Below are 22,144 nucleotides of genomic sequence, written 5' to 3' on the forward strand. Positions count from 1 at the left end.
CGAAAAAAAGGCTTATTTTATATTATCTCTTATTCAGTTCTTGAACTGAGAGTACCTTTGTGTGAATTAAGTCTGCAAATCAACGTCTTGAAATGAGATTATAATTATGTTTATCAAAATAATGTCCATACACCTTTAGTAGTTCTGGGGCACCACTTATGCGCAAATGTTTACAAATGCGTACACATAAAAACATACCAAGAAAACATACACATTATTGGATAGGGGAGCTAGGGTAGCCTAGTGGTTAAAGCGTTGGCTCGTCACGCCGAAGACCCGGGTTCGATTCCCCAAATGGGTACAATGTGTGTCCCCCTCCGTGACATTACTGGAATATTGCTAAAATCGGCGTAAAACCATGCTCACTCTCTCATCTTAAAGGATAACAACTTCTGGTTGATTGCATTTAACGACGTTTCGAGGAAGATGCTTATACATCGTTTTCTTATTTACTCACCAACTTCTAGAATGACAATGAAAGAGTTAAACACATACTATTTACGTGTATCCTCTCAGTAGTTAAGCTTACAGATAGCTATGTGTTTTTTGTTCAGGTATCTCATAAATTAATTATATACATATCAATACATCTGATTTCACATTTATGGATTATTAATATGACAGAAAGCCTTGTCAAGTCTAGAATCTGCTTCACCACGATGAGAGTGCTTTCCCTTCTCTGATATCGACCAATCAGTGCCATGATATTGATATTATAACACTTGCTTGTAAAATAATTAACCACATGGTCCATTTTGGCCCATGTGCTTTTCAAGTATCATATCGTGAACATATAACAGTAATTTAACATTAAAGTTAGTTTTATTATAGTTTATCAATGGCTTTTGTACTTATATGTTTAAGATAAATAATACCTGTAAACTTGCAAATATATGACTTCATGTGCTGCTGTTGAGGAGGAAGGACATAGTTCTTCAACAGCAGCCACCCCCTTGCAATAAATCCATTATCACCATCTGCCTGTGTCTGTGTTTCCCAATGGCCCGAGTCTGATAACTACCACTACCCCGGCTACATACAGATATAAAGGTTAGCTGTACATACACAAGAAACATCAACGCTTATTGACGGAAGGATTCCCAAATCCAACTACAACGGAAAGTGTCTAAGAAGAGACTATTGTTACGATCCATATCAGAGATTGAAACATACAGGGACTGCATATTTTTAGTTTAAAACGTGCAGTATTAAACATATTATAAACAAAATATTAACTACAATAACTCGTTACATATCATATGAAGGAAATTCAGTAAACAGCACTGGAATTAAAAAAGAAAATACCGGAATGTACGACTTATTGCAAATGCAATTTATGGATTATTAATATGTGAGAAAGCCTTGTCAAGTCTAGAATCTGCTTCACCACGATGAGAGTGCTTTCCCTTCACTGATATCGACCAATCAGTGCCACGCACGTCCCAGCGCATGTCAGACTTCTCCTGCCGGTAACGGAACTATCCACGACCACAGGTGGAGACGATAGCAAAACAGTTACATTTAACTTACAAGTCATTTGCACCGTCCCATCACAAACATGCAGTTTGACATCAGGCGGTGAGTATCCTTTCTTATTATCTGCATTGCAAGTATTGTTGTCACGTGGCATGCAGCCAATCCTCACAGCTGGAAAATAATATGATGTTGGCCAGCTGTCAAAACATTGCACGTGGACATACCGTTATACCATAGCACAATGCAGCATTGACCGATGTTCATTTACAGTTATGTCAGAGTTTGCGGGACAGTGCTTTTACTGTTTGAGTGCAGTGTTGTTGCAGTGTGGGTGATCTTTTGAATATAGGCCCACACTGAATTAGTACTGTACTGTGTACCAACAACATTGCAACTGGGTTGGGAATAGAACGAGATATCACATAGAATGTTAGCCTAGTCGAAGTATAATACCCAAAACGCAATATCGTTGATACCGCTTTGCCGTATAAAATGATGTAAATCATGATGAAGAATGGAACACCCTATGGATGACAGCTACATTATGACTTCTTTGAGAGGCATTTAGAAGTTGGAGTTCAAAGAAGGGATAAGATATAGGGATGAACAACTTCTTTAAATGTTTTGGTGTAGGTTCTAACACTCTTATCAAGCTAGTGATGTACAGAGTATGGTTGACAAGTACATCACTTGCTTCATAACGGTGTTAGAACCTACACTGAAACGTTGCTCCTAATTGTAATAAAGAAGTTGTTCATCCATATATCTTATCCTTACTTAACTGCTTTATTGTTTCCAGGATGGTTGCCCCATCATCAGGGGGAAAATTCCTAAATTGTATTGCCAATCAAAAACTTAATAACTGACATTAGGCCTGGCATCAACATGAAAATTACTCATTCCCGCCATGCGTAAACCGTCTCCATCACACTTGGTTATATTGAAAATCATGTGCAAGTAAAAGTTTCTATTTAGACATGTTAGAATTAAATGTTTCCTCAAAATATTGACGGCTCAAAGTGTTGAATATATATCTATGAAGACAGGGTAAAAGAATAATAAAATATGTCTGCACTTACAGATAACCTCAGATATCATGGATATGTTCCATTAAACATATTGCACATTATTGTATTTTTAGGCAAATAATTCATATTTGCACTGAAAATAGTGAAAAAGCAAGACAAATGTGTTTATTTGTCACTTGTTTCTTACATTGACGCTGCACCATAACCTCAACAACCCAACCCAAGGTAACTGAAATAGATGTCCCGATGAGGCTTAACATGGGTAATATATCATATATATATGACTACAGCAAATATGGTAAATGGTTTTCTGAAACACAAGTCTGGTAGAAACCAATAGTAACTATTGCGGCTATTTTCACTGTTGTGATGGTTGTCACTGTTGCGATAGTGTTAAACCATGTTTTGAGTTTAATGCTTGATAATTATATTAATCATTATAATAGATATGAACATGATGAAAAAAATATTGACTGTCAATCTCAAAGTCGGCCATTTTCCTCGCTGTCGCTAACTCAAACCAAAGTGAAGTACTCTAATCTGTTCACGTAGTTGTAATCCTTACTAACCAACACACAGACAGCAGAGCTCCAGATAACTTTTCAAGCAATTGAGTTTTTACACTAGGGTTTCTATTTTAATTGGGTTATTACATTTTTCATTGGGTAACCAATATACTTTCACTCATCTTTTTATCAGTCTATTGGGTTTTTCCCAAAATAAGTGAACATTTTAAGATTTAAAAAAGATATGAAATAATGATTTTGATGTATATAACTGTTCTAGATATATAGGCTTTACTTGGAAAGCTCGTAATTGTGTTTCGGAAATTAGCTCCTTTGTACATGTCGTATGCATATGAAAAAAGCTTCATTGGGTATTTATGTGTGCTGTTTTTATAATTTGATTTTTTCATTTAAAACGTGAGTTTCTGTATGCAAGTGAGTTGAAAGAAATTGAGTTTTGAATATTTTTAGGGGGTATTTTACGCAAATACGCTGCTTATCTGTAGCTCTGAGGCAGGTTTGAAATTCGCATAATTTCAGTATTTTAGACCCAAGATTTCACTTGCAAAATATTTCAGTGAATTGCAAAGCTGACATTATAAATATATGATATGATAAGAAATTGCATATGCAAGCATATTGGCCTATAGCTCATGTCATCATGGTTGCTGAACATGCAACAGAAATGACTCTCTGTCTGTCTGCTTGATTGATGTTAAAGTAACAGTGTAACCTGTCTTCTATATTCTCCAGCAGTATCTTACATCAACCTCCACAGTAGGCCCTGGGGCTTAAGAATGATACAATTGTGTGATAACAGGGCATTCATGGAGAGGTGATACCACAAGCTAGTCATGCTTGATTGGTTTTAGTGGCAAGTTATGTACGGTTATTTGAACTGTTGATGGTTATTGTCCCAGCAGGTTGTACTGGTGACATTTACTGGAAGCTATTCGGTGACGTGGATAATGCTTTCATTAGGACTACATTTCTCACCACTGTTTCATGAATTTCATAGGTTATGTTGATGACGAGGATCTCAGCGCCTACCGCTTTCACAAGTATATTGTGTAGACACAGTTACCCAGCTGTTGATAACACAGGTTTATTGTTTTATGCTATGAAACTAGGGATGGAAACCATTTTAAGTGGTTTGTGGAGGAATTTTGCTTTTTTTTTTCATTATACTTACTAAACCATGTAAACTGTGTAGTTGTTAAGAATACACAATGCCATTTAGAAAGTGGTCAAATGTAACTAATGTTATGTTTGGGATAACCTTTTCTTAGTAAAGTACAGATTCTTGGGTTGAGTCCCGTGGAAGCCTCGGTGGCTGAGTGGGTTAGATCGCTGACTTTGTGTGCTGGTGATTAGGTGCCTCACCCTGGCAGGTGTGGGTTCGAATCCCGGACGGGACTCAACCCCAAAAAGTACTAGAATCTGTACTTTACTAAGAAAGTGTTATCCAAATATAACATTAGTTACATGGGTAGTTGTTGTTACCCTGGCTGGCACTCGACATTAAGGGTCTAAAACAAGGATTGGTTGGCACGGAGTCAGTGTACTGTGTCTGAGTGGGGTATTCATGTTAAACTGCGGCATGGTATCTCAAAGCGCTACACCATAAAATTGGCATTCGTCTGGACTAGTACAGCAGCCACACACATGCACATGCTATTACGTCGCTATATATACAAGTGCAATATTCTTGAATTCGACGTTAAACCCCATTTTACCTCCCCTTGTGGTGTTGAAAAGGTCTGCAATAGTTACCATGTTATAATTATTTTCAAAATGACATACCGGTAGTCACCTTTTGTATTTTTCAGTCAGTGAACAGACTCTTGTGACAGCGAAGACATTCTTGTCCTTTGTTATCAAAATAAGATTTTTTTAAAAGCGAACATTATTTATCACCTTTAAAAAGCCACTGGTCACAGGACATGACCCATCGCTTAACACTGACAATAAAAAAGATGGACTTTTCATCATGTGTTCATGTGCTTTTGAGTATTCCTACAAAAGACAAATCAGTCTTGGACTGACAAGCAGACACTTTTTCGTAAGCTGACCAATTTCTTTAGCCATAATTATTAAGAAATGTACAACAGTTTCTTGACTTTCTACCTACCTGCAATGCCAATTACATGTTTGACTTAAAATATGAGGAAAATTAGATGGAGACAGGGAACCCCTTTGGGTAAAAGCGTTTTATTGCTTGGAACGATATTTCTGGGGTACATCTGGCCCCTTCTTCGGGTGCCAAACTTATAGACATCACAAGGCTCCATGTCATGAAAGGCAGTGACATGAAAATTATAAAATTTTAAATATTGTTTTCAACATGTGTAATTTGTCTCCATAATACTTGATTATGTAGGCAAAGATTTCTCTGCAGACATGTTAAGGAAAAATGCTTTCTCAAATGTATCCTTCAAAAGACAAACCAGTCCTTTTTCGTAAACTGCCCAATTTCTTCAGCCATTTTCATTACAAAATGTACTTGTACAGTTTCTTGACTTTCTACCCATCTGCAATGCCTAACACAGATCAATCTTCAATGGCAGTATGCGTTGTCAGCGATCACAAAACAGTACCTGCTGTGTGCTGCCTATGCAGGTGCAATTGATTTATTCTGAACACGTTTCAGTGTCAGTGGCTGCAACAGGTTCCATTGCCACCAAATGGTGTGGATTTGAAGCTACTATCTGTGTTCAGATCTTCTGAATCCTTCCCGATGACAGCTGTTCAGATTGTTTCGAATCTCATTGATAAGATCGGAATTAAAACTCAATATTTGGTTATGGCGACGTGTGGAAATAAATATTGCTACAAACAAAGATATTGAGTCGCCTTGAATCAATTGAACAAATAATGGTTTATGAATTTCAATACATACCATCAGAAAATAGGATTTTGAAATTAATCTTAAAACCAGATTGTTAAAAGGAATCGATATGTACTCTTGTTCAGGGACAAGATGTCACAGGGCACCAAATCTTAATGAATTGCCAAGGCTGGGACGATACACCAACTGTCCATTCGATACATATCACGATACCTTGCTCACAATCCACTACATATCTGCATGCGCTGTTATCTGTGGTGCGTAAACTATGTTTTCATAGATGGCCAAATACCCGGCACACAGTTGGCAGTGTCAAATATGACACAATGGATGAAAATATTTACGTTAACACTACTGATTTTCGCAAGTGATTAGTGTTTGGTGTAGAAATATTTAAAGAATACATTAAATGCAAGAATTGATAGTTTTTTTAGTGTGTGATTGTGATCAATACTTGTATCCATAAGTAAAAAATTGTGATGCATCGGTGTATCGTCCCGAACTACATGTATTTGTATCGAAGTGCAGCATCTAGACCATGACTGAAAATGGGCTTCAGATCATGGAGTATAGTTGCCTGTATGTGCATTTAGACCCGTGAAGATCCAGGGTAGAAAAAGTCTTCAGCAACCCATGCTTGCCGTAAAAGGCGACTATGCTTGTTGTAAAAGGCGACTAACAGGATCGGGTGGTCAGGCTCGCTGACTTGGTTGATGCATGTCATCGATTCCAATTGTGTGGATCGATGCTCATGATATCAATCACTGGATTGTCTGGTCCAGACTCGATTATTTACAGGCTTCCATCATATAGCTGGAATATTGCTGAGTGGGGAGATAAACAACAAACCAAACAAATAAATATTTTTAGACATTTAATTTTCTTATTATATCAAACAATCATGTCAGAATGTTAACACCATATGGTGATTCCAGGTCAAAATAGCTGATGCTGGTCGTAGAGGAGACTAAATGTATTGGGTGGTCTAGTTTGGTGATTGGTTGATTTTGTGTCAATATGTCCTGCAGGTGTGGATCGATGTTCGCAATATTAATCACTGGATTATGTGATCCAGATTCGATTATCTACAGGCCGCTGTCATATACTAGTAGCCGTAATATTGCAGAGCAAAGCTGACAGTGGTGTTTAACAGCAACAGACAAATCAAATTCAAATAACCAGTCTACTTTTCCAAGAGTGTCTATCAGAATGTTCACCTCTAGTAACTTAATACCCAGTTCAAGGACATTATGGTCCGAGAACATGTCTGACAGATATATTTTCCTGCAAGACAAAATTCATATGTAACAACCTATTAGTTGCCACTGCATTTTTGTCACTGAGGACTTGCTGCTGACAGCTGGCACGAGATGGATTTTCATTCTAGGCAGTGACTAGTTAATAACAATATCAATAATATTTAATGAAGTTCTACGGACAAGGATAAGGTAACTATGCATTAAACAGCAGGCGTTGTGGAATAGAGGATATTGAGAGCAGCAATGTTTATTGCAATAAGTTGTCTTTGTTTTTCGAGAGAAATGTAATATAAACATATTACTGCTGACGTGTGCAGAAAGGAAATTCCATTGTGGCATATTTGGGCCACGTGTTGTTTTAGGTGTTCCAACCTTTTTTGTGTTTGATTGTTTGTTGTTTAACGTGTTTAATGCCACACACAGCCATATGATGCATGGTTTTACCTTGACCTACAAAACTAAGAGTACCCCCTAATAAAGTTCAAGGGTCCTTACAGGAAATATGGGGTCCTGTAAAGTAGTGATTGTTTGTTTGTTGTTTAACGCCGCACTCAGCAGTATTCCAGCTATATGACGGCAGTTTAAAAATAATCGAGTCTGGACCAGACAATCCAGTGATTGACATCATGAGATTTGATCTAAGCAACTAGGATACGATGACATGCATCAATCAAGTCAGCGAGCCTGACCACCCGATGCACATTGCTGCATCATGTAAAACACTATAGTGGCAGCCTGTAAATAATCGAGTCTGGACCAGACAATCCAGTGATTGCAGTAAGGAGCTTTGATCTCGGCAACTAGGATACGATGACATGCATCAATCAAGACAGCGAGCCTGACCACCTGATGCACATTGCTGCATCATGTAAAACACTATAATGGCAGCCTGTAAATAATCGAGTCTGGACCAGACAATCCAGTGATTGAAATTATGAGCATCAATCCATGTGATTGGGATAAGATGGCGTGCATCAACAAGTCACAGAGCCTGACCACTGATCCATTTGGTTGCATGTCCAATTTAGTGTGACTCAATGAGTAATTTTTGCTAAAGTTCTGGATGGAAGGAATATTACCAGTGATCCATGAAGTCCTAAATGTCCTGTGCAAGTAGTGACTGCTCTAAGGGAGTATCTGTGTGATTTCCGTGATGAGGGAGGGGGTTGGAGACAAAAGTTTTGTGTAAATAGCGGAAATAGATTGCTTGACGGCAATTCCCCCCCAACCCCCCCAAAAAAACAAACAAACCAAAACAACAAAAACAAACCCAAAAAACAAAACAACAACCAACAACAAAAAACAAAAACAAAACAAAACAAAATAACAAACAAACAGTTTATATGAAATTGTGCTGTCTGCTTTGAATGTGAATGGTGGAATTTGTATAAACTGCAGTGTATGGTTTGTGGCACTCTGTAACTCAAGTATTTGCCTGTGGTCTAAGATAGAGAACTTGTGCCAGTACTTTATCAGGATATAAATGTACTATTGCGTCACTCACTGACAGTATGTTTATATCCTGAAAAAGTACTTGCACTCGTCCTCTATGACTCCAATTCCATCTTATATGCTGTTATCATGTTTACGAATGTTGAAAGGACGAAATGAGAAAATTACAAATTGGTTGTTATGCTTATGTGCGTTGATGCTGATCCAATGTGAATGCTTCAAGCAATAAGAACTTATTTCTCTGCAGACTGGACCTGTATCGGAAGATCCCGAAGGACTTGACTCAGCCAACCTCAACAGGTGCCCTCATCTCTGTGTGTTCCGTTCTCTTCATCACCTTCCTCTTCTGCTCTGAGCTGCTGCTCTTCGTCACCCATGAAGTGTAAGTGAAAGATCGTAACAGCTCGGTCAACACTTCTCGTACAACACACCTCGGTCAACACTCCTCGTACAACACAGCTCATACATCACAGCTCCCACAACACACCTCGGTCAACACTTCTCGTACAACACAGCTAGGTCAACACTTCTCGTACAACACAGCTAGGTCAACACTTCTCGTACAACACAGCTAGGTCAACACTTCTCGTACAACACAGCACCCACAACACACCTCGGTCAACACAGCTAGGTCAACACTTCTCGTACAACACACCTCGGTCAACACTTCTCGTACAACACAGCTAGGTCAACACTTCTCGTACAACACAGCTAGGTCAACACTTCTCGTACAACACAGCACCCACAACACACCTCGGTCAACACACCTCGGTCAACACTCCTCGTACAACACAGCTAGGTCAACACTTCTCGTACAACACAGCTAGGTCAACACTTCTCGTACAACACAGCTAGGTCAACACTTCTCGTACAACACAGCTAGGTCAACACTTCTCGTACAACACAGCACCCACAACACACCTCGGTCAACACAGCTAGGTCAACACTCCTCGTACAACACAGCTAGGTCAACACTTCTCGTACAACACAGCTAGGTCAACACTTCTCGTACAACACAGCACCCAAAACACACCTCGGTCAACACAGCTAGGTCAACACTTCTCGTACAACACACCTCGGTCAACACTTCTCGTACAACACAGCTCGGTCAACACTTCTCGTACAACACAGCTCGGTCAACACTTCTCGTACAACACAGCTCGGTCAACACTTCTTGTACAACACAGCTCATACATCACAGCTCGGTCAACACTTCTCGTACAACACAGCTAGGTCAACACTTCTCGTACAACACAGCTCCCACAACACACCTCTGTCAACACAGCTCATACATCACAGCCCGGTCAACACTTCTCGTACAACACAGCTCATACATCACAGCTCCCACAACACACCTCGGTCAACACACCCTGGTCCACACAGCTCGGTCAACACACCCTGGTCCACACAGCTCGGTCAACACAGTTCGAACATCACTCCTCATATGACACAGTTCGTACATCACTGCTCGTACAACACAGATCGTACAACACAACTCGTACATCACAGCTCCCACAACACACCTTGTACATCACAGCTCGTACATCACAGCTCCCACAACACACCTCGTACAACACAGCTCGTACATCACAGCTCCCACAACACACCTCCTTCATCACAGCTTGGTCAACACACCTCGTACATCACAGCTTGGTCAACACAGCTCGTACATCGCAGCTCGTACGTCACAGCTCGTACAACACACCTCCTTCATCACAGCTCAGTCAACACACCTCGTACATCACAGCTCCCACAACACACCTCATACAACAGAGGCCGTACAACACACCTCGTACAACAGAGGTCGTACAACACAGCTCGTACATCACAGCTCAGTCAACACACCTCGTACAACACAGCTCGTACAACATGCCTCATAAAACACAACTTGTTTATTCAAGATCCAGACTCTCTACTCTCTCCGTTACATCCTCACAACCTAACCATATATCCTAGCAGCATGTACCAAACATTCCATCACTTACCTTTACTTTCCAGCAGAGTTTCCCCAACTCACTACAGTGTTTACCTTCGTTATCACTTCTGGTATCTAGCGTTATCTCCCTTTGACCGTAAGCGCTTATCGCTAAGCTAAATACTGAGAAGTGAATGTGAGAATGAGTGAAATGACCCATTCACATGTGTCATCAGACTGTGTCAAGAGCTTTGAGTCTACTAGCATTAAGTATCTTTTTCTGTACATTTTGATGTTATTGTAAACTATTATTAGCTTACTGGACCGACCAGAATTTTACTAGACTCGGGCTTCAGACTAGTGGCAAAAGTCACAGATTGTTATCATCAGTCATTGGATCACCGTACATCAAACTTTTAGTTTACCATGAGAATACAGTAACCTCCACTGACAAGATGGCTGCCATCAAAGTTTACCAAGTTGCAAACAAGGCAAAAGGAAGAAACATTAATGGTGAAATTGATATATCTGTGGGACAATATTAAGAGGCTTTGTATTATAATTCAGTAATATTGTCCCCAATTAAGGTATCCTAATTTTCAGTGTCTACTGCCGTGTGTTTCAGTATCAGTGAGCTGAGTGTGGAGGATCCCGTCCAGCACTCAGAGAAGATCCCTGTCTTCATCAACATCTCCCTCTTCAAGATGGACTGCCAGTGTGAGTAGTGTCAGAGCGTCGCTTACCAGATCATGAAAGTCAGAATGTAATTTCTAATCATGCAATCTCGAAAACGTTAAAACGGGGTACTCCGAACGATAGTTAAGGGCTTAACGACTGAATCTATACAATCTAGACCATATATTAGCCATTCTGAAATGTTCTTTTGTTCAGGTTTCAATTTTTTAGGCGAGAATTTGTCAAAATATGTTTCGAAGCGTAGTCGCCAATTTGAAATTAGTGCTGTAAAGCACGAGAAAGCTGCCTCCTGATTGGCTAATATCAACTTCTTGTCAGTAATTCCATTGGTCGGTCAGAGTTTGTGCAAGGTTGGTCTGACATGACCCGTAATGGGATGTCCTCAGATCTTTGTTTAGCGGCAGCGAGAAGATCTGATTTTAATGAGATTGTTTGTCACTCGGGTGGTGGGGAGGCTGGTTAAAGCAGTGTTCAACATGAAGGGTTGTCCTGTGGCCCTTCATCCTCTATATCTCCAGTAGACCTACACTAACCCCAGGACCCATTCACAAGGTTTTCGCGATTTCAAATTACCTGCCCTTGATTTTCATTAACATTTACCGACCAATCAAACGTTGAGATAAATAAAAAGAAAATGGGTAAGGGAGATGTCTCATATTGCTTAGAAAGGTTAACTATAGTAATATGAAAGAGTGAGTGAGTAAGTATGGTTTTACGCCGCTTTTGGCAATATTCCAGCAATATCACAGCGGGGGACACCAGAAATATGAAAGAACTGGGTGATCCTTAACTATTTGGAGTAGTATATTTTGCTTCTTTGTTTGTTCATGATGCTAGTCCCATGGTGTACCTTGGTTGTAATCTACATGGTATGTTTATAATTATTAACTTTCTCAAGAAGTGCATTAAGAAAAAAATGTTTTTATGTGCGAATACATTGGATGAAATAAATTAAAAAATTTGATACATATGATTCTGCCCCTTCAAATTTGGTTCATGCTTTTGTGTGCGGGAGTGAAAACAGCGTCTTACTTGTTTTACCAATTCCCACACGGATGTTTTTGTAGACATTGGGTTGGACATTCAAGACGACATGGGACGTCATGAGGTCGGCTTCAAGGACAACACGCAGAAGTTTCCTATAGGTGTCGGTGGTGAGGGCTGCAGATTTGAGTCCTTCTTCCTCATCAACAAGGTAATGCACGAGACTCAGCTCAGTGTTCACTCATGGGGATTCTGGGTTAGAATAGGTCTTCAGCTACTCATGCTTGTCTCCCATGAAGACCCGGGTTAGAATAGTTCTTCAGCAGCCCATGCTTGTCTCTCATGAAGACCCAGGTTAGAATAGGTCTTCAGCTACTCATGCTTGTCTCCTGTGAAGACCTGGGTTAGAATAGGTCTTCAGCAGCCCATGCTTGTCTCTCATGAAGACCCAGGTTAGAATAGGTCTTCTGCAATCCATGCTTATCCAACTGTGAAGATCCAGGTTGAAACTGGTCTTCTGCAACCAATGCTTGTCCCCCATGAAGACCCCCATGCTTGTAAGAGGCAACTAGACTCAAAAACTGTATGTTACTTGATCAAATGCCCTTGCAATATTAAAACAATGGGGAGATTGGGAAATGTATTCTAGCCCGCTGGAGTCTGTACTAGCCCTGAGCTAGTGGGCTACTGCTGAGTTCTAATCCTGTCCAGCAGTGTGGATTGCTGCTCATGCTGTTGACCAATGGTTTGCCTGGCCTCTAATAATCTCCTTTGCCTGTCCCAGGTGGCTTTGATGTCGCGGGAATATTGCTGACTGGCATAAAACAACATTCACTCAGGGCAACAGGAAGCCACTAAGTATTGTGCAACCTTCAGGTCCCAGATCGTAATGCATGGGCGGATACAGACGGGGGATGCAGGGGTGCGCCCCCCCCCCCTTCCCTTTTTATTTCGAAAAAATCTTTATTTCTGTATAAATTACCACCAAAGACAATAAATAAATCTTAGTTGTGCACCCCCCCTTTTCAAAAAGCTGTATCCACCCATGTAATGTGTCCCCAAGTTGGGACAGTTGTTTTGATGTTTCTCACTTCAACATATGTGTAAAGAAATGCAACTATTGCTGTGACTGATAACTCCATTGCTGTGACTGATAACTCCATTGCTGTGACTGATAACTCCATTGCTGTGACTGGTAACTCCATTGCTGTGACTGATAACTCCATTGCTGTGACTGATAACTCCATTGCTGTGACTGATAACTCCATTGCTGTGACTGATAACTCCATTGCTGTGACTGATAACTCCATTGCTGTTCAGATTCCCGGCAACTTCCATGTCTCCACCCACTCTGCAATGGAACAGCCGCCGAACCCCGACATGACCCACATGGTGCACAAACTCCGCTTCGGGATGGAGATGGAGGAGGGCAAGGTGGGTGATGACTCTGTAGGGAGGATGCCTCCCTGGGCTAGTGGAGAGAGTGTCTGCACCGAGACGGTCGGTGGTCCAATCCTCGGACGCGTCAGTACTTGTTGTTACCCTGTTTGGCACTAGGCGTTAAGGGCATGAATCTAGGACTGGTTGGCTCGGAGTCAGTATCATATAATCGCAATAGTCTTCGATTTTAATGCCGCAGTATTGTGATGTCAGTGTGTTTGTTCTTACCTTGCTTACAGTGTGTGAAACAGCTTGATTTTTAATATATCAGCAGAATTGTTGTAGATTGTTCTGAATATGTGGGTTTTCTCAACTGTAATCAAGTACCCAGTTAATGCCTTGGTGTAAGTCTAAGAAATATGGTATAAGCTTCTGTTAGGGCTTGGAAGAGTCCACATTTACCACCCGAGTAGCCAGCTCCCTATTACCCGACCCTTCACAGGTGCCTGCTGTATTAGTGTAAATCTAAAAGATCTCTTTTCCCGTATCAGCGGGCATCTCATCATAAATTACTTGAAAGAAATTGGTCTGTATAATAAATTTTAAATACCGTTATGTATGTGAATAATTAAATTCTTGTTTTTAAATTTGGTGTTATGCTATTAGCAACTGACATTATTAAAGGCTCTGTCCAGGAGGTTAACGTAGCGTAAAAATATTGTCCCCCTGTGTGACACGTAATCCTATAGTAATTGATGTAACTATCATCAACCAGTGTTTTAAGCCAACTCATTGATGAGTATTTTTTAATATTGGCTAGTATTGTGCACAACCACCTGTGGCTAAAGTGATGACGTAAATCCTGCTAGGGTATCATGCAGGAAGCAGAAGTTACTGTAAGTCCCCATGATCCCCAGCGAGGTGGCCTAGCTTTGGTTACTGGTGGCCTATAGCCTGTTTTTTAAACTGTATTAATGATATTGTAATGCTCATATGTTTCATCAATTGTTTTTAAATATAGTATGCTCTAATATGTTTCATAAATTGTTTTTAAATGTCATTGCATAAATAACTTAATTGTATATATATTAGCTTGGTCTCGTCGCTATATGGCTGTAATAATGCCGATGCGACGTTAAATTTTAACTCACTCACTCACTCACTCACCTGCTGTAAGTCTCAAATTGGGTACAAATGTCCATTACGTGGAATTGTTTTACTGGAGCCCTGGCAAAAGCTATTTAGATACATATATGAAATGATCTGATCATGCATACACTGAAGTTGTCTGAAGGTTTATCTTTACTCCAACATATTTAAATCAGAGGGAATGCATGTATTGTCAGAAAGCAATGCAGACATTAGCGACTTGTTGTGTGACCATCGAGTTTTATTATTGTTATTAAACATTATATATCATGTGACCTATACTGGGTTTGGGTAGACCTATCGGTACCCAGGCCCAACTCAGGACCCACCCGACCCGAGTACCCAAGTTACCCGTCCCAGCCCAAGCCTCTATTGTCTATTATGTTATTGTTATTGCATGTTAGAGTACAAGGGTGAAATCATTGTCCTTGACATCAAAATTAGAAGTATGGATGCAGTCACTGCGTGAGTTGCTATCACACACTACTAACAATATTGGGATGGAAGCAAAAGTTTATGGGACTTCCTGAATTTCTTGCAGTAGGTAGCACAATGTAGTCCTGAAAAAGGAGTGTAGTACCTCTTGAAAATTTCCCGAATCGCTGGGAAGATTGAACCGTAGTTGGCTGATCGATGGCCGCTGTTATCTACAGATGAGTGGACACAATGTGTATTTCAATGGCACTGGCCTTGTAGAATATAACCAACTTGGAGGATTTCTGTGGTCAGTGACGGACATTATTTATTCCAAATGGATCTACACTGGCTTGGCGTGAAACCCAGGTGTTGTGATAGCTCTGCCGCCAGAGTGGTGACATGCTATCAACCATGTCGTAAAGCCTGACCAACCATTCCTTTAAGTTGCCAGTTGTAGTCAGGAAACCGCACAGGGTCATCAACAGAGAGTGTCAACAGAAGGATCACCTTGTGTATCATTGTTATAACTCCCCTGCCCCAAACGGATGGTTCACGTTACAACATACAGCACTACTTGTAGTCTAATAAATAATGGGAGATGCCTTTGATCTTGCCACCAATCATGATAGAATGTTGTATCAAGGCTGTAAAACACATTTTATCAAACATCGCAACATTGTTTACGCAGATTATGTTATTACCTCCCTTACTTAAGCATCTCTAGAAGCTGTATACTTGATCTGGCAATTAATGCATGTAACCATGGTAACATGCCCCACCTTTGATAAAAGATCTAAAATCTACTGCAAAATGCTAAACTATCCAGTTTCCATGACATTCTTCATCTCAATTTCAGACGGTAAAGGGTTCCTTCAACTCCTTGGAGAATGTGGACAAGTCAAAAGCTAATCGTAAGTACCTGGTTCCCTTTCTATGGGTAAAATATACTACCCTTTACTTCAGTTGAAATCTTTCAGAGTATTCTGAACAACAGTTACGGCCCGTACGACTGATTCCGTCAAAGTATCTCTCGCTTCCCTGGGATACACATTTGAACGAAGGAGGCGTTGCACAGTATGTAGGAAGCACTGCCATACTATCGCAACCATATGTTAGACATTCCGTAATATTCGTTGGTTCAGTTTTCAATTTTTTAATCAAGAACTCTGTCAACATATTCTTCAAGCGTAGTCTGAAATGGAAGTCGCCAGGTTGAAACGTGTTCCGTAAAGCTCAAGAAAGCTGCTTTCTCCATGACTGATATCGACTTCTTGTTATTCGTTTCAGTGGTCGGTCAAAGTTTGCGAAAGGTCGTTGTCCTTGGGGTGTCCTCAGATCTTTGTTTAGCGAGAACTTAGATCTGATTTTAATGAGATTGGACGTTACCAGACAGATTTGGTAGGGATTGGGGGGTGGGTTGACCGATGGATCAGTAAAGCAAGAAATTAAATTGTCCTGTCCTTATACACATGATAAAAAGATTGAAAAATGTAATTCTAACAATATTCAAATTCAGTTTTATGAGAACTGCATACAATGAGTGTCCATTACTGTGGTAACGGCTGCAGAACACCTGTAACAAAATCCTGTAAAGCTTGATGGTGGCAATCTAAATCATCCAGATTACTAAAATAACACATTAACCATGGTAACAGACGAATTATTGTTACTATATAGTGGTACTCTGTATACGTGTATGGGTTCCCAGTAGTAATCGTCTGGAAGGTGGTGTCGCCAGATTAACAGGGTCCAGACTAGTGAGGTTTTGTTGTATCTAATACCAACACTGTTTCTGTTTCCAGCCTTATCAACCCACGACTACATCCTGCGAGTGGTGCCCACTGTCTATGAAGATATACGAGGGGCTGCCAGATACCCTTACCAATATACACATTCCTATAGGGTAGGTGCAGCCGGATGTGCTTCTAAGCAGACAATCAAATACTTAGCCAAGCAATAAGTGCTGTATGGTTCGAATGTTCAGCAAATGAATATTTATCCCCCGCCCCAATGAAGTTTGCAGGGATTTAGAAATGGGTTCCGACTGTCCTTCTGTGCGTGCGTCCCGAAATCGTTTCTGGAGCAGAAACTCAGAAACCGTTAAATATTTCTCTACGAAACTTTGCATGTCTATCAGACTCATGCTGAACTGGTGCACGTGCCTTTTGCTATTTAGGAATTTGAGAAATTTTTATTTTTTTTGTGTCCATGGCAACAAGTTGGACTTAGAAAACAATAAGGGTAGGGTTCGATTCCGGATGAAAATTTCTACATCTATCAGACACATGCTGAATTGTTGCCTTTTGCTATTTATGAATTGTAGCCTCCCCTGAGGTGATACTAACTGGTGTTATTATACCCACAGGAGGGGGCACGGGTGGCCCAGTCGTCTAAGGCGCCGCGATTCGCTGTGCAGAGTTGCGTCCCTTGGGCACGCCAGAAACCTATGATTGTGGGTTCGAATCCCGGTTCGCCCCGATTATGTTTCTAGGTTTGTCAGCACCATACCCGTGCTCGTGGGTTTCACCGAAGTGGTAAACGTCTGAGACCTGCATCACTTCGGGCTTTCCTCCCACATTAAGCTGACACGCCGTGATATAACTGGAATACTGTAAAAAGCGGCGTTAAACCCAACTCACTCACTCACTATACCCACAGGATATAGTACAGTATCATCACGGTGGCGCCGCGGTGCCGGCCATCTGGTTTCGATATGACCTCAGCCCCATCACCGTCCGATACAAGGAGAAGAGCAAGCCTTTCTACACCTTCCTGACAACAGTGAGTTGGAAGTCTCTTAGTTCTGTATAGGGGGAGGAGGCCTGGTCAAGTCCTCAAAAAACACTTTAGTAACTGCTAACTCAACATTTTATTGGCTGATGATTTAGAAGTTAAAGACGACCCAAATTATGCAGAGGCAAAGTCTCATTTTATACGTGCCACTTGTTGTAAGGTGTAGACCATGGCAGTAGAATGGCACGAGAATGTTTAGCAGTCTGTTTAATCATAATATATATCTTCATAGCTCCAGAAAAGCTGAGTATTTGCATAAAATATGCATAATAAATGACCATTACCCAATTAGTTTTGAGTTGCTTGAAATATTTCAGTACCCCTATAGTATGACAACATTTGTTGTAATTTACACATTGTATCCTTTCAACTTTGCATGACGGCCTCCGTGGTCTAATGGTAGAGCGTCCGCCCGGGGAGCGGAAGGTCCGGGGTTCGATCCTCAGCCGCGTCATACCAAAAGACGTTAAAAGATGGTACTTGTTGTTACCCTGTCTGGCGCTCGGCATTAAGGGGCTAAAACAAGGACTGGTTGGCTCGGAGTCGGTATGCGGTGTCTGAGTTGGGTATTCATGTTAAACTGCGGCATGGTATCTCGGTGTGCTAGCACTATAAATCCGCATCAGTCTGGACTAGTACAAGCAACCACATACACATGCATGCACATCGCTATATAAGTGCAATAATCTTGGGACGCGATTAAAATCCCATTTCACCTCACCTCACCTTTCAACTTGCGTCATGTATTTCCTTGCCGATCTTTGTCTTCTGATTGAAGGCAGAAATCACATACATAAACTCTACTTCAGTGAAAAATGAATAAAAAAGGCTCTGTCTCGCTTGTCATTAACTAGACATGTATTTCTGGAGTGCATTTATTGACTCAATTATTTGGAACTTCTATATCATATTTAGTTTGTATGTATTAGATACCCTTGTGAGTTTATACAGCTTGTTACACACTTGGGGCAGCACATGAACAGTGAACACACACTAATTAGTCACCTGAATCAATATTTAAAGCTGAATTATTTAGAAAAAAGTTTTCTTATAGGTGCAAAAATACTCAATAGACTGGACCCAAGGGTGTGAAAATATATTAAATAAATAGAGAAAGCTATCGATAAGACATTTGAATTATAACTTTTGAGGGGGGCACGGGTGGCCAAGTCGTCTAAGGCGCTGCGATTCGCTGTGCCAAGTTGCGTCCCGAGGGCACGCCAGAAACCTATGATTGTGGGTTCAAATACCGGTTCACCCCGATTATGTTTCGAGGTTTGTCAGCACCATACCCGTGCTCGTGGGTTTCACCTAAGTGGTAAACGTCTGAGACCTGCATCACTTCGGGCTTTCCTCCCACATTAAGCTGACACACCATGATATAACTGGAATATTGTTAAACCCAACTCACTCACTCACTCACTCCAGCTATATCGTAAAGCTCAACAAAAATAAAAACTGATTTCTTGATATTTTTTTTTCTGTTTCAGGTATGTGCCATTGTTGGAGGAACGTTCACAGTTGCTGGAATCATAGACTCATTTGTCTTTACTGCTTATGAAGTATTCCGAAAGGCGGAGCTTGGCAAACTGAGCTGATTGGCTGGTTGTGACAATCATCATCATCATCATCATCATAATCGTCAACACCATGTCGCTACATTCCATAGACTGTACAGTTGGTGGCGGAAGAGGATTTGTAAACACTGTAGTCAGGGTCAAGGCTATCCAGGAACTCGCCCTTCTTGGGTTCCTCAAAATAGCTTATATTTTTCGGGTTGTTTATTGAGGAAAATGGATGTAATTATTTTCTGAATATGGTAGCCATGCCATTGATATTTGTTTTGCTACCTGCCCTTGATATGGATGAAAACTCGGAAATATGATCTGTTAGACACAAGATACTAGAAGTAGCGTGAATCTGTATGAGAGCTTTTCCACCTTAGTCATTGTAATCGACAGCATACTTTATAATATTATTTTGGGATTTCGATAATAATAATTTTCTTTCACGATATTTGTAACAAAATAATCAACAGCTTTTTTAATATTATGTTTTTTAACTACTTTTATCAATGTTTACATTTGTCTGAATATTATTAATGGCAGAAACGAGAATCAAATTAGTTTTCTTTGGCAAAAAAACCCCAGTGTATTTATAATGTTATGATGGGTTGGATAATGTGATTAATGGTAACAAAACTTGGTTTGGATTATGTTTTTAAACTATTTTCCTGAAAGGTAACTTTGTTTTTGGTCCAAATATTGTTAATTTCTTTTCTGAATATTATGGTTTATGATCCTATGTAAAAGAAATAATTACCTAATTAGAATTTCAAGTTTACAACCAATCTCTTTCCAAAGAATAGAGTATAGTATGGATGTTATAAATTGGGGAAGATTGATCTGTAGAACAAGGAAAAGAATTTGCTGAGCTGTGAGTAATGTTGTTCTAACTGCGTTGAATTCACAATAAGTACGATATGTAGTTATAAGTAGTTATGAAGGTAATATATTTTTTCATTCAACTTGAAATCAGCTACAAGTTTTCGTCTCTTTAATAATGCATATTTTATTAGCATGGCAACAGAAATTAGAACAACTGGATAATGATGTAGCATGTATTGCCTGTAGTAGTGGTGGTGGAGGTGGTTGCCAGTGTTGTATATATGTATTTTGGTTGTATTGTTGGATGTAAGACTGGCCGCTGGCAATATAGGGCGGTGGGTAGCCGTGTGGTTACAGCGTTTGCTCGTCGCACCGAAGACCAGGGTTGGATTTTACCACATGGGTACAATGTGTGAAACCGATTTCTGGTGTTCCTCACTGTGATATTCCTGGAATATTGCTAACAGTGGCGTAAAACCATACTCTCTCACCCACTGCTGGCATTATATTCACATGTGACGTGTCGGGCGGTAATGATTCACTTTACCAGGCTTCAGTACAATACATGAGATCCTGACTCTTTCGAAGCCATATTCCACCCAGAGAATGGCTGAAGACACAAACAAAGCCTATTTAGCAAACATGCCATCAGACAATTTTGTTCAGTTTGACCGTGTTCATGTGGACTGTAGGGGCAGTCGGGTAGCCTAGTGGTTAAAGCGTTCACTCATCACGCCGAAGACCTGGGTTCGATTCCCGACATGGGTACAATGTGTGAAGCCCACTTCTGGTGTCCCCCGCCGTGATATTGCTGGAATATTGCTAACAGTGGCGTTAAACCTTACTTACTCATTGGACTGTAGTTTTCAGTGAAATTTTCCAGATTATCAATGATGTGGGATGTAAGGGTTCTGAATGTATGGTTAATCTCAACAAGAATCAACGGGGTCCAGATTAACGGGGTCCAGATTAACAGGGTCCAAACTAACCAAGTTTCTGTTTATAACATCTGAGTTATTTTTCATGCCATATTAAATGCTTGTGGAGTATACATGTCAATGATGTCATCATGATTACATTAAACAAAATGTAGCTCTACACTGATACGCAGTGAATTGTTAAAGACGAGGTGTTCAGTGAGACTGATGTATATACTATACAAGTTGGTGGTCAGTCTACTGAACTCACATATGTTGTACATTATTATGTATTGTTGGGTTAATGTGTATATTGGGCTAAAAAAATAATAGTTTTGGTTCTCAGGCACTGCCCTCATCATCATAAAGTTTGCCGCTCATTACATTTTTATTTCCATTGAAAAAAAAAAAAATGGGGTCAAAAACTGTTTTCCAGCATTTTACGCATCAAGGAATAAATTAATGTAGGGAGGCCCTTTCCTAGGATGATTGTACTCAACTGTTTATTTGGTTACATACTACTTTGAACAACAACAACAACAACAACTAAAAAAACATAAAACTGACCCCCCCCCCCCCCCCCCTCCCTGCACTATATTTTCAAAAGCCATTGCCTGAGAACAAATTCTTTTATTTGTTTAAGCCTTGTTAAACTCAGTTGACAAATTATTCAGCCTTTAATGTTCCCAGTCCACACACCTGTTTGCTTCATACATAGTTATGTTTATCACAAGAACAACTATTGGTCACTGGGTATACAAATACTTAAAGTAAAAGAATGTAAACATATTTGTTGACCTGAGAGGTCAGAAATGAGCTTTTTTACCTTTGGCTCAATTTGACCCCAGTTTTCTTCATTCCTCTCACCATCACCATCTTGCATCTTAGTAAGGGATGTAGATTAACCATGATCAACAGGCAGTTTACTTAAACAGGT

The 22,144-nt window shown here is 40.3% G+C and overlaps 1 protein-coding gene across 1 annotated transcript; it reads left to right on the forward strand.

Annotated features, from left to right (window-relative positions):
• The first annotated feature begins 1,453 nt into the window (after positions 1 to 1,453).
• LOC139452059 (endoplasmic reticulum-Golgi intermediate compartment protein 1-like) lies at positions 1,454 to 20,625 on the forward strand. Its single transcript, XM_071233361.1, has 9 exons — positions 1,454 to 1,578; positions 8,817 to 8,951; positions 11,110 to 11,201; positions 12,248 to 12,375; positions 13,485 to 13,598; positions 15,967 to 16,021; positions 16,913 to 17,013; positions 17,769 to 17,891; positions 19,394 to 20,625. Exons 1-9 carry the CDS (start codon positions 1,559 to 1,561, stop codon positions 19,499 to 19,501), a joined length of 876 nt encoding a protein of 291 aa, XP_071089462.1. The 5' UTR covers positions 1,454 to 1,558; the 3' UTR covers positions 19,502 to 20,625.
• Positions 20,626 to 22,144: the final 1,519 nt, after the last annotated feature.

Source organism: Haliotis cracherodii, unplaced genomic scaffold (genome assembly GCF_022045235.1).
Source record: "Haliotis cracherodii isolate W230 unplaced genomic scaffold, xgHalCrac1.p SCAF_9, whole genome shotgun sequence".
Classification (NCBI taxonomy): Eukaryota; Metazoa; Mollusca; class Gastropoda; order Lepetellida; family Haliotidae; genus Haliotis; species Haliotis cracherodii.

Excerpts from the sequence above, each read along its gene's own strand:
- LOC139452059 (XM_071233361.1), top strand. The coding sequence starts at position 1,559 with ATGCAGTTTGACATCAGGCG. Across the intron at positions 1,579-8,816 it reads ATGCAGTTTGACATCAGGCG|ACTGGACCTGTATCGGAAGA; the intron begins GTGAGTATCCTT and ends ATTTCTCTGCAG. Across the intron at positions 8,952-11,109 it reads CTCTTCGTCACCCATGAAGT|TATCAGTGAGCTGAGTGTGG; the intron begins GTAAGTGAAAGA and ends CGTGTGTTTCAG.